Source organism: Choloepus didactylus, chromosome 6 (assembly GCF_015220235.1).
Source record: "Choloepus didactylus isolate mChoDid1 chromosome 6, mChoDid1.pri, whole genome shotgun sequence".
Taxonomy (NCBI): Eukaryota; Metazoa; Chordata; class Mammalia; order Pilosa; family Megalonychidae; genus Choloepus; species Choloepus didactylus.
In genome coordinates this window covers 52347637-52361321 of record NC_051312.1, presented here as the reverse complement: position 1 = coordinate 52361321, position 13685 = coordinate 52347637, and the positions used below count along the sequence as shown (strand labels likewise).

Genomic DNA, 13685 nt, shown 5'->3' with positions numbered 1-13685 from the left:
TTGTTTTTGCAAGGTTCATAGGATTTTGGTAATTTGACTTTTTTTTCAAAGACTTCCCAAATCCTCATTTTAATACACTTTATACAAATTCAAAATGTAACATTTTGAGCAGTTTAGCAGTAATTCTCCTAAAGCCTTTGTGACTGGCTTGAACTTGAATTAAATTGTCAAATTTTAATGTAAGAAAGGGAAATTGTTTTGATGCTATATTCTAGTAAGCATTTCTAGCACATTATGGATGCAAAACAATTTTAAATGTCCCAAAAGCATATAGTAAATATCATCCTGTTAGGTAATTTTATTACATATTATAAGATGCATATTAAGCCACTCCTCCTTTCTTTAAGAAAAATTAACATTCTTTAACATTTAACCCAATTTTAGGGTATATAAAATACTGACAAGAATAGAATTTAGTTTTGAAAATATATTTTTGTCTTCATGCTAATTCAGTCATCATACTTGCTATGGCATAGTGATCACTAAATGTTAATTTAAAAAAATTAAGTTCAAAATAAATGACGAGAAAGGTACCATAAAATATTAATTATAGATCTAACATTCATTATTTTTCATTCAATGAATTCTGATTAAAAAACTAGAAATTAAAAAAAACACACACACACACACAACAGCTGTATTTGATTGAGAAGGCTCTCTGAGGTGTTTGATCTTTACATAAACATTACTTACATACTCCTGAAATATATTTGTAATAAAGTTGACTTTTAAATCAAAATTATTTTAAATTGCATCTTTCTGGGAATTATATATGTTTATAATAAAATATTTAAATAAATAAATACATAATACCTACCTTTGTATCTGCTAAAGCATTGATGACATTCCCAAGTGCTAAAAGTGATCGATTAATATTTGTGCCTTCTAAAAACCGGGCCCCTTTAGCACTGGTAGCACTGGCACGCTCAGACCCTGCAAGGTCAATGAGTGACATCTTGGCAATACGGACATTTTGATTGATGCTTGCTGTTTTGTCTTGTTGTCGTAAATAAATCTTTTTGAATTTTCAGGAAACAGGTAAAATGGGGATAAGATTTAAGAAAATTAAAAAGGAAATGTATACATTATACTTAATAGAGTAAAAATAAAAACACTTTCATTTTAAAAACAAACTGGATTCCATATAGCACCCTAGTATATGGGAATCCTATATTTTATGCATGATTGTTCTTGTAAACTCATAACTGCTCTAATAAAGAAAAAACAAATATATAAACAAAAACAAGCTGAATACGATATTATCCAACTGATATCCAAGAACACCAAAAGCATTTAGCAAAGTTGAGTAAAACATGAGAATGAAAAGACTTCCTTTCTGAACAGCAAAGGGAAAATAACTCTTGACCTGACAGAAGTTCAAAACTGCCATTTGTCTGTAGGAAGGTGGCGGAGTAGGAATCTCCAGCAATCAGTTCCACCATCAAAACAGCTCGGTTCCTGAACTGGCAGAAACTGTCTGCATCAACAATTTTGAAACTCCAGAGCCTAGTGGAACACTGTGCAGCATCCAGGGATAAACAGGAGTAATAGGCTGGCACAGCTTGTTGGTGCCAGGGTGGGACATAAGACCCTGTCTTCAATATTCCAGGGGTGAGTTATCTGATTGCAGAACTAACTTTTGATCAGCTACATCAGATGGGTAGGGGCTGGCTCTGAGGGAAGCAGAAGATAAATCTTCAAGACATTAACCTTCCTCAGAACTGTGGAAAATAGTTACAGGGCTGCATTAACTGGGCAAGTACTGAATCAAGAAAACAGCTTCACAAGCAATTCAAGAAACTCCTAGTGCCTTTGCTGGCCTCTCCTCACCCGCTCTGAAACATAGGGTGAAGCCAACTCTTGCTCCCATTTTGGGTCTCTGATCCTGTTCCAGAGGGAGCACATTAGCCCCTGTGTACATACTAGGATGCATATATGTCAGTGACAATCTATCAGGTGAACGTGTGAGAGACTGAGCTAGGGAACCCGTCTCTGGCTCCCCAGCCAGAGTCTGTCCTGAAGGCAGAGAAGGGGCTTATAGATAAATGGGACACAGGGAGAAAACAAGTCAAAGCAGCCTGGTGAAAAGGACTACCTGTATTAAGTCACTCAAGAGAGCATCCAGGAGGGGGTGGGGGAAGATTTCAAAGGAAGTAGAGAGGGTGTTCACTCGAACTCCTATAAACTATAAATGGGTTAAAATGAAAGGATGGGAAAAAAGGATACAGTGCAAGCAATAACCAAGAGATTTGGGGTAGCTCTACTAATATCAGGCAAAACAGACTTTGAGTCAAAAACTCTTGAAGGACGAAGAAGGTCATTATATACTGATGAAGAGGTCAATTCAATAAGAAGACATAACAATTATAAATATATATGCACATAACAGTAGAGCCCCAAAATACATGAAGCAAATACTGACAGATTTGAAGTAAGAATAGGCAGTTCTACATTAACAGTAGGCAACTTCAAAACACCACTTTCAGTAATGGATAGAACATCTAGACTATTTCTAGTGCACACGGATCATTCTCCAGGATAGACCACAGGTCAGGACACAAAGCAAGTCACAATAAATTAAAAAATATTGAAATCATGCAATATTTATTTTCTGACCACCTTGGAATGAAGCTAGAAATTAGTAGGAAAGTGGGAACTGGAAAACTCACAAATATGTGGAAATTAAACAGCATACTCTTAAACAACCAAAGGGTCAAAGAAGAAATACAAGGGAAATTAGGAAATATTTGAGGTGAATGAAATTGAAAACATCACAGCAAAACTTATGGGAGGCAGCAAAGGCAGTGCTAGAGGGAAATTTATAGCCCTAAATGCTATTTAGAAAGAAGGAAGATTTCAAATCAGAGTCCTAATCCCACAACTGGAGGATCTAGATAAACTAAATCCAACGTGAGCAGAGGAAGGAAATAACAAAGATGAGAGCAGAATTAAATGACATAGAGAATTAAAAAATAATAGACAATCAACAAAACCAAAAGTTGGTTCTGTGAAAGATCAACAAAATCGACACTAATATTTCTATAACTCAAAATCATGTTCTTAAAGCTAACTCATTCTTGTAGGTGTGGACCCACTGTAAGGAGATCTTTTGATAAGCTTCCTTCAGTTAAGGCATGATGGCCCAGGGTGGGTCTTGATCCTCTTACTGCAGTCCTTTAAAAGAGAATGAAATTCAGACAAAGAGAGAAGCAGCTAAGGAAGCAAGAAGGTGAAAGCAAGGAAACAAGCAAGAGAGGGAGAGACCAGCAGATACCGGCATGTGCCTTGCTATGTTACAGGAGTCCAGGATCATTGGCAGCCAGTCTTCAGGAAGGAAGCATAGTCTTGATAATGCCTTGATATGGACATTTTCATGGCTTCAAAACTCTAAGTGTGTAAGCTAATACATTCCCGCAGTTAAAGCCAATGCATTTCATGGTATCTGCTTTGAGCAGCTTAGCAAACTAAAACAAGGAGGAACACTCCCTAATTCATTCTATTAGGCTAACATCACCCTCATCCCAAAGCCAGATAAATATACCAGAAGAACAGAAAATTACAGAACAATATCACTTATGAATATAGATGCAAAATTTCTCAACAAAATACTAGCAACCCTAATCAAACAGCTTATTGAAGAACTATAATTACAGCATGAGCAAGTGGGATTTATCCCAGGTATGCAAGGGCAGTATAACATAAGAAAATCAATTAATGTAATACACCAATTAACAGAACAAAGGGAAAAAACTACATGTTTGTCTTAATTGACTCAGAAAAGGAATTTGACAAAATCCAGCATTCTTGCTTGATAAAAATATTTAGAAAACTGAAAGTAGAAGGAAACATCCTCAAAATTATAAAGGGCATATATGAAAAACCCACAGCTAACAACACACTCAATGGTGAAAGACTGAAAGCTCTCCCTCTAAGATCAGGAAGAGGACACGGATGCCCACTCTCACCACTGCTTCAGGAAGTTCTAGCTAGAGCAAGCAAGAAAAAGAAAGAAAAGGCATCCAAACTGGAAAGGAAAAAGTAAAATTCTCTCTATCTGCAGATGACATACCCTATATTTAGAAAATCCTGTAATATCTAAAACAGAGCTAATAGAGCTAATAAACAAATTTAGCATAATGGGTGTGTGTGTGTGTGTGTGTTTGTGCAAGATCAACATGTAAAAATTGGTAGTATAGTGTTTCTACAGACTAGTCATGAACAATTATGAAGAGGAATTCAAGAAAAAAAATCCATTTACAAGAGCAATTTAAAAAAATCAAGTATCTAGGAGTAAATCTAACCAAGGATGTAACAGACTTGTATGCAGAAAACTACAAAACATTGCTAAAATATATCAAAGAAGACCTAATTAAATGGAAGGACAATCCATGTTCATGGATTAGAAGGTTATATACTGTTAAGACGTCAGTTCTACCCAAAGTGATTTACAGATTTAACACAATCCTAATCAAAATTCCAACAGCTTTTTGCAGAAATTGAAAATCCAGTCATTAAATTTATACGGAAAGGTAAGGGGTCGTGAATAGCCAAAGTCATCTTGAAAAAGAAAAACTAATTAGAGAACTTACACTTCCTAATCTTAAAATTTATTACAAAACCAGTGATCGAAACAGCATGGTACAGGTATAAACAGACATATAGATGATTTGGAATCAAATTGAGAGTTTAAAAATAAATCCTCACACATTTACAGCCACCTGATTTCAGACAAGGGTGCCAAGTCCAATCAATGGGGAAAGACTAGTCTCTTCAACAAATGATGCTGGGAAAACCATACACAGAGAATGAAAGAGGAACCCTATATCACACCTTATACACAAGTTAACTTAATGGTTTCATAGACTTTACACCCAAAGCATAAGCTACAAAAGACAAAATAAATAAATAGGACCCCATAAAAATTAAAAACTTTGGTGCATCAAAGGACTTTTTCAGTAAAGTAACATGACCTACACAATGGGAGAAAATATTTGGAAACCACATATATGGTAAAGATTTAATATTCATAATACATAAATAAATCCTTCAAGTTAATAATGAAAAGACAAACAATCCAATTTAAAAACAGTCAAAAGACTTGAAGAGACATTTCTCCAAAGATATACAAATGGCCAAACAGCACATGAAAAGATGCTCAACAGCATTTGTACTTCAGAAATGCAAATGAAAACCACGACATACCATATCACACCCACTAGAATGGCTATTACAGCAATAGAATATTACAAGAATGTGGAGAAGATGTAAAGAAATAGGAACACTTGTTCATTATTGATGGGAATGTAAAGTGCCAGTCACTGTGGAAGATATTTTGGTGATTCCTCAGTAAGTTTAGAATTACTATATGACTCAGAAATATCACTTCTAGGTATATCCCGAAAGAATTGAAATCAGGGACTTGAACAGTTATTTCCACACTCATGTTCATATTGGCATTATTCATTACTGACAATGGATGGAAGCAACCCAAGAGCTATTCAACTGATGAATGGATAAACAAAATGTGGTATATACACAGTGTCCGTTTGAAACTGTTATGTACCCCAGGAAAGGCCATGATTTTTTAATCCAGTCTTGTAGATGCATACTTATTATGGGTGGAATCTATTGACTGAATGTTTCCAAGGAGATGTGACCCACCCAACTGTGGGTGAGACCTTTGATTAAATTATTTCCATGGAGGTGTGACCCCACCCATTCAGGGTGGGTCTTGATTAGTTTACTGGAGTCCTTTAAGAGAGCTCAGGGAGAGAAGGAGCTCAGAGAAGCTGAGAGAGACATTTTGGAGAGAAGCTAAAATATGTAATCCAGAGTTTGCTCCTGGGAGAAGCTAAGAGCTGACACAGACCCAGACCCTTGGAGACACTTTGAGATGCAGACAGAAAGCTGTTTGGAGATACTAAGCTAAGAGATGAAGCCCAGAGCTTACCCTGGAGAAGCTAAGAGAAGACTCCCAGATAGACAGAAATGCCCCGGGAGAACCAAGCAGAGAGCTGAGAGAACCTAAGAGAGACAGAAGCCGAGAGACACTTTGGAGAAAGCCATCTTGAAATGCAACCCAAGAGCAAAGGACCAGCAGAAACCAGCCACGTGCCTTCACAGCTGACAGAGGTGTTGCCAATGCCACTGGCCATCCTTCAATGAAGGTATCCTCTGTTGATGCCTTAGTTTGGACACTTTTATGGCCTTAGAACTGTAGATTTGTAACCTAATAAATCCCCTTTAAAAAATGAATCCATTTCTGGTATTTTGCATAACGGCAGCTCTAGCAAACCAGAACACACACAATAGAATATTATTCAGCTCTAAAAAGAATGAAGTTCTGAAACATGCAAAAAACGGATGAACCTTGGAGACATTATGGTGAGTGAAATAAGCCAGACACAAAAGGAGAAACATTGCATCCTATGAAATAACTAGAATAAGCAAATTCATAGTCAAAAACTAGAACATGTTACCAGAGACTGGGGTGGTGGTAGGGAACAGGGAGTTAAGGCTTAAATTGTACAGAGTTTCTATTTGAGTTGATGAAAAAGTTTTAATAATGGACAGTGGTGATGGTAGCAAATATTGTGAACGTAATTAACAGTAATTACATATTTAAGGCTTAAATTGTACAGAGTTTCTATTTGAGTTGACAAAAAAGTTTTAATAATGGATAGTGGTGATGGTAGCAAATATTGTGAACGTAATTAACAGTAATTACATATTTGAGAGTAGTTAAAAGGAGAAATTTTAGGTTGTATATATATTACTGGAATAAAAATTTAAAACAAAACAAAATATAAGACTATATAATATAAGCGGTGATTGCTAATTTAAACCATGGACTACAGGTAATATTAGAATTATAAAATTGTCCTTTCATGAACTCTAACAAATGTATTACACAATACAAGGTGTTAATAATAGGGTTGGTACATGGTAACTTTGTATTTTCTACATGATTTTTCTGTAACCTATAAGTTCTCTTAAAAAAAAAAAAATCTCAAAAACTGTAATTTATATTCTGTTACTCCTTGAACCAGTACATGGAATTATCAAAGGTGTTGGTAGGGTACAGGTCCTATGAAAACCAAAGGCAGTGGTCAGAATGCTTTGCATGTCTCTGAGGATTGTTCCCAAAGGAAAGTTGAATTTGAGTATTGATTCAAATTGAATAGTGAGTTTTTTTCCAGTTCCCCAATTATTGAATATCATCATAATTAAGAAAATATTATATACAAAATGACAATGTAGTAAAGTACATCTGTCCTATTCAACTGTTCATTAAAACATACTTTTTTCAACTATTTGAAACTACTTTCAGCAGTTTAATTGAAATAAATTAGGTGGCAAACTTAGATGAGGAAGGTAAGGTCTTACTCCGTTATATAGCGCTTTTGTTAAATTTTCCTGTAAAGCACGTGTGCTGGTTTGTATGTATAATGTCCCCCAGAAAAAGCCATATTCTTTGATGTAGTCTTGTGGGGCAGATGTTTTGGTGCTGATTAGATTTGCATGGAAATGTACCCCACCCAACTGTAGGTGATAACTCTGATGAGATATTTCCATGGAGGCATGGCTGCACCCATTCAGGGTGGGCCTTGATCAGTGGAGCCATATAAACAAGCTGATGGGCAGAGGCAACTCAGTGCAGCTGCAGCTGTGAGTGACGTTTTAAAGAGGGGCTACAGCCAAGAGGGACACTTTGAAGAAAGCACAGGAGCTGCAGATGAGAGACAGTTTGAAGATGGCTGTTGAAAGCAGACTCTTGCTCCGGAGAAGCTGAGAGGACAAATATCCCGAGTGCAACTAAGAGTGATATTTTTGAGGAACTGCAGACTAGAGAAGAATGTCCTGGGAGAAAGCCATTTTGAAACCAGAACTTTGGAGCAGATGCCAGCCACGTGCCTTCTCAGCTAACAGAGGTTTTCCGGACACCATTGGCCATCCTCCAGTGAAGGTATCCAATTGCTGATGTGTTACGTTGGACACTTTATGGCCTTACAACTGTAACTGTGTAAACAAATAAACCCCCTTTTATAAAAGCCAATCCATCTCTGGTGTTTTGCATTCCAGCAGCATTAGCAAAATTAGAACAGCAGGATTTAAAACACGTCAGGAAAATCAGTTTCATAGATAAACTTTTCTCTTAGACTACTGATAGATGTTTTAATAGAAGAACCAGCGTAAGAATAGGAAAGATTAATCAAAGTGCAGACTGGAGACTTTCTGAATGGCTTGAATTCTTCCAACTACAAAAATTTGCTTATTCTAATATGAGTTCTAGACAGCATAATCCAGACTGAGGCTTTACAATCATTTGGATATTAACAGGAGTACAAATTACAAGAAATAATAGCTACTAACCTATGCTTTAGCACTGGCTGGAAGTAACTTACTTAAAAAGTACTATATCAACTGAATCATACTGCTTTTAAGAGAAGCAACTACTCACATGATGTGTTGGTTAAATCTTTTAAAAAGTGGATCAGTATTTCTTGAACTTAATGGTTTTGTAAATCTAGATTTATAAAGTGAAATCTTGCTCTGAATATAAGATTAAATATTTTTGCCAACTTAAGGAAGTAAAAACCTCTAACGCTACTATTTTGCCATCCTATATTTTCACAAAGGGGAAAATTTACATTTCTAATTTATGTCATCTGAATTCTAAATATTCTTGGTGAAAGAATTTCTCAAAGCTGTAAAGGAAGTACTGAGCAATTAAGAAATCCAGAGATGAAGAGACTTTTTTTTCCTCATATATGAAAATTCCATTCATGAATTTGGCTCTATCTATTTTAAATTCAATTTTAAGAATAATAGTTTAGTGGCCTGTTACCTGGAAAACAGCATGAGAACGAGAAGATGTAGCATTCACATCAGTGGGATGCTGAGTCCTATTTTTATTTCCATTATCCAATAATTGTAAAATTTCCTCTGAGGATTTGGGCTAGTTAGAAGTTCAGTAGGAAAAAAAATGTACAAATCAGCAAAATCAGTTTTTCAATAAACTTTCAATAAGCAAGAAGAATTTTAATCATAAAATAAAATAGAAGAAAATAAATTCAATCCATAAAATACTAACTGTTCAAATGAATTTTTTGAAAGAAAAACTCACTCAAATATTTCAAATAAAAAACAAAATAAGAATAGAGATATACCCTGATCATTTTATTTCTGCATTTTATTAGTTTTCTTCTTTCTCAAAAAAGATGGAAAGTGGTAAAATAATCAAGGGCAAACAAGTTTATATATTATATACCTGGTGTAAAGTCAACCCCTGAACGATAACTCCTCTTTGGGCATCTTCCCGGACAGCAAGTGGCCTTGAATTTACCAAGAGGTCACGGATCTGTTCATTATATACCTCAAAATAAAAAGAACTGCTTTAGCACTGATGTCAAAACAATTGTGAAAATACACACACACACTCACACATGCATGCACACTGCTGATTTAAAGTTACATTAGAATTTGTATGTTAAAGACAAGCAGCAGCTCATTTTTATACATCTCACAATGACAAATTATGTTGTCATTAATTTTCTACCATCCCAGGAAAAAGAAGCATCTGATTACCTAGGTTGGAAACTGAAACTTAAAGCTGGAATCATTATACCCCTATCCCCTAGTTCCTGACACTGATTATGATAAAACAAATAAATAAGATAGCTGGAATTGCTTTTCTTATTTCCTGGAAATACAGAGGACACATGGTCTTGGGAAATTCTAGTAGACTGAAATGCAGGTTTTAAGGAGGTGGAATGGTTCTTACTGGAGAAGACATTTATTATTTTATGATGCCCAAGCAGTCCAAACTTTTTAAATTTTAGAGCTTAAAAGCTAAATAAAACCCATACTCAAGAATGGATAGTATTTATTTTATTTATTACATTAACATAGAACTTTTAGTGATAAATTCCATATAGGGATCTCTCATTTGAACAAGAAGGGAACAAGGCCCTAAGAAGTTAAGTGACTCATCCCTTGTCACAAAGGTAATAGTACAATAGGAATTGGAGCCAGGATCTTCTTGGCCCCCTAACTCTATTGCATGACATACAATGCACATCTGCATTTTATAACTTGGGCATTTTTTTTGTAACTTCTGTAAATAATTCACAGGAACAGTACTATCAACTTGATTTTATGAAGCTATTAAAGGTACAATGTTTATTACTTGACAATCAAATGACATTTATACCAACAAAATTTAAAAAACATAAAAATTATCTTTAAAAAACTATTTTGTGTAAATTAACTCCATGTCCTAATAATGAGCCCACAGTGATAACTGATTGCAGCTACAATTCTCTACAATTAATAAACATTTTTAAATGTAATAAATTCTTGAAAGCAGTAAAATGGTAACAAGGAGAGAAAACTTCTTAGTTATTTTTCTGATAAGCAGCCACACTTTTCTATTGCTTCCTCTCACTGCTTCAACCATGCCAAACATACAATTAGAACAGTTATTCTCAAGCCAGTCTTTACATCAGAATCACCTGGGAGCCTTTAAAAAACACAGACACCTAGGCCACACTCCAGACTTATTAAATTTAAATATCTAGGGGGTGATATATAGGCATGTCTATTTTAAAAAAAACCTTTATAGGCAATTCGGGTGCACTGCCTTAGTGCAAAAACTATCAGATTAGAAATTGTCTTACCACTAATGAAATGAAAGCAGATATATTCAAAATTCCTCCCATTATAAAATGGCATAAGGAGGAAATGATGGATGTTGCTATACTCTTTTCCCACCTGAGTTAAGAACAATTCTTTTTAACTACTTAAATTCTCTTTTATCTTCAAATTCTACAGACTGAAAAAAAAATTCCTAGCAATGTATAGGCTCTTAATCCATCTTTGGAATATGAAGAAACCCTTTCAGAAAGGACAAACTACAAGATGTAATTAAGATAGCTGTGACTACTAGATATTTATTTTCTATTACTAGAAAGGAAAAGGCAGTGAAATTATTGTTTTACATCTCCGCAATGGTTTCTGAAACTGTGATTACCTAAACACAAAGTTAGAGGGCCTGCCACTTAGTTATGATTTGTGAAATATCAGTTATTTTAGCAAGGTAGAAAGTCTCAAAGAATGACGGGAGTATGTCAAAAGCACACTGAAGGCAGCATGTAAGAGAATCAACTGGCCATATGTGGCACAAGTTGAGCATACAAATAAATAATTACAGCAAGGGATTTTAACATTTTGAATAAAACAAGAATCCATGAGTCCACACTGATATTATAAAGGAAAGAGAAAAGCTCTTTTGTACAGTACAAAGCCAACGAGTAAATGTAGAAGAAATTATGGAATTTAAAAATCACTATCACCTAACATCATAATAATAATTGATTCAGGTAAGAATCATCAATGGATACTAAATCTAGCAGATGAAAGTTTGAGGAGTAACAGGATACTTGCATTTTCTCCTCACAAGGCACTTTATTACAATGGATTAAAAAAGTATCTTTACAGTGGAGAAACTTTTCAGACACCAGTGCAATCAAATTGAACAGAGTTAACATCACCAGTAATGGGACTAATCAATAGCATGGGCCTCCTAAAATCATGCAATAAGAATAATTCAACATGGATGAACCTTGAAGACATAATGCTGAGTGAAATAAGCCAGGCACAAAAAGAGAAATACTGTATGTTACCACTAATGTGAACACTATGAAAAATGTAAAATAAATGGTTTATATTGTAGAATGTAGGGGACCTAGCGATAGAGAGCAAACCGTGAAGGGGGAACGATAATCTAATAAGAACAGATAAGTTATGGAGGGTAAACTTAACGTTCTGGGAATGCTCAGGAATGACTATGGTTTGTTAATTTCTGGGGGAAATGGTAGGAACAAGTTCACAGAAATGTAGTTATTTTAGGTTATTTGTTTTTTCTTGTTCTTTTGTTTTGGCTTTGTTTGAAATGTTTTTTTTATTGTTTGTTTTTTTAATTTTTTGATAAATTAAAAAAAAAACTGAGTGTGGAAAAGAAGTAAATGAACAATGGGGAGGAGGGGAATGGAATATTTTGGATATTCTTTTTTATTCTAATTTTTATTTTATTTTTTGGAGTAATGAAAATGTTCAAAGATTGATTGTGGTGATCAATGCACAACTATGAACAACTGATTGTACACTTTGAAGGATTGTATGTTATATGAATATATCTCAATAAAATTGAAAAAAAAAAAAAATTCAGCAACACTTTTGCTGTATTCCTCCAATGCATAATCTGAACTGAATCATGACAAACTCAAACGGAGGAGCATTCTACAAAATGACAGTGTCATAGAATATAGAGACACAAAAACATTTCAGATTAAAGGAGACTAAAGAGACATGACAAGGGAATGCAATTCATGTTCTTGGATATTCTTTTTCAATTAAGGGTGGTATTAGAATAATTAGCAAAATCTCATTAAGGTCTATAGATAGTATAGTATTGTATTGTTAATTTCTGGATTTTAATAATTATACAGCAGTTAAGAGAATTTCTTGTTTTTACAAGTTCCCAACTAATTCTTAAACAGTCCAGAGGGAAAAAGAGGAAAAAAAAAAAACAAATATATATATATATATATACACACACACACACACATATACAATACACACACATACAGGGAGAAAGAGAGCAAATGTAGTAAAATGTTAACATATGGGGAATCTATGTGAAGTGTATCTGGAAGTTCTTTGTACTATTCTTACAAGTTTTCTGTAAGTCTGAAATTATGCCAAAATAAAAACCTTTACAGAAGAGTAAGATGCATAATCTAAACCAGGACTTTTAATGATTTTATGTACTCATGAGAAAATTCCTGTATAATAAACTCACTGGAATGGCTTACGTGCTTCTTAAAGATATAGCAATACTATTGATTAAGTAATGAATACTGCCCACTTACCTCCAAATAAGAAACGGCAATACTACATACTTTTTCTTCTTTAATCTCATCCATGGATTTGTAAAGGTCTAACATTGTTAGATACATTACTCCAGGTTCAGCAGCTGATCCTAGCATTGTGTGGGTCTTCCCAGCTCCAGTGGCACCATATGCAAGTACTGAGTTTTTATAAAAAGAGATCAAAGTTCTTTGTTAAGACATATAACATTACTCTATCCACTGTCTAGTGGATACCTCCATCTGTATACCCCAATAGATGTAAAATTAATGTATGGTCTTATCCTTAAAATCTGAGAATTTTAGCACAAATCAATACTTACTACTATATATTCTCTATCTTGATTAATAATATCTTCATCCACTCAACCCTTACTACCCTTCATACCTAGAAGACATCACTTTCATAGCAATCTTATAAATTTTAATCAATCAGTTATTAGTCTTCCTACCTTTAGCCTCAATTTTCTCTAACCCATCTTTTGAAACTTGTAGAGAGTTATCTTTATGAAAAAGAAATCTATGTTAAAACTTCTTAACTGCTCCACGGTGCTATAAGAAAAAGTCCAAATTCCGTACCTTAAAATATTATAAGGCACTCTAAGAGAGGGTTCCTTGGTTATCTCCCCAGTCTTAGATCTTCATTAGGATGATCCAGGTATATTTGATTACTTGAAGTTCCCCACATGACCTGTCCCCTTCCTATTCCATTCTGTTTTCCCTAGAGAGTCCCCCAGCTTAATCCAGCTGGAAAAG

At 34.7% G+C, this 13685-nt stretch overlaps 1 protein-coding gene across 1 annotated transcript in view; it reads right to left on the bottom strand.

The window, feature by feature from the left end:
- The window catches only part of KIF18A (kinesin family member 18A), a 94155-nt gene that overhangs the window by 78681 nt on the left and 1789 nt on the right, over positions 1 to 13685 (bottom strand). The window contains exons 2-5 of the mRNA XM_037838504.1: positions 12933 to 13090; positions 9272 to 9376; positions 8849 to 8959; positions 818 to 1015 (exon numbers count right to left, since the gene is read on the bottom strand). Coding sequence (XP_037694432.1) covers positions 818 to 1015; positions 8849 to 8959; positions 9272 to 9376; positions 12933 to 13090 — 572 coding nt within the window. The remainder of the gene's footprint in view (positions 1 to 817; positions 1016 to 8848; positions 8960 to 9271; positions 9377 to 12932; positions 13091 to 13685) is intronic.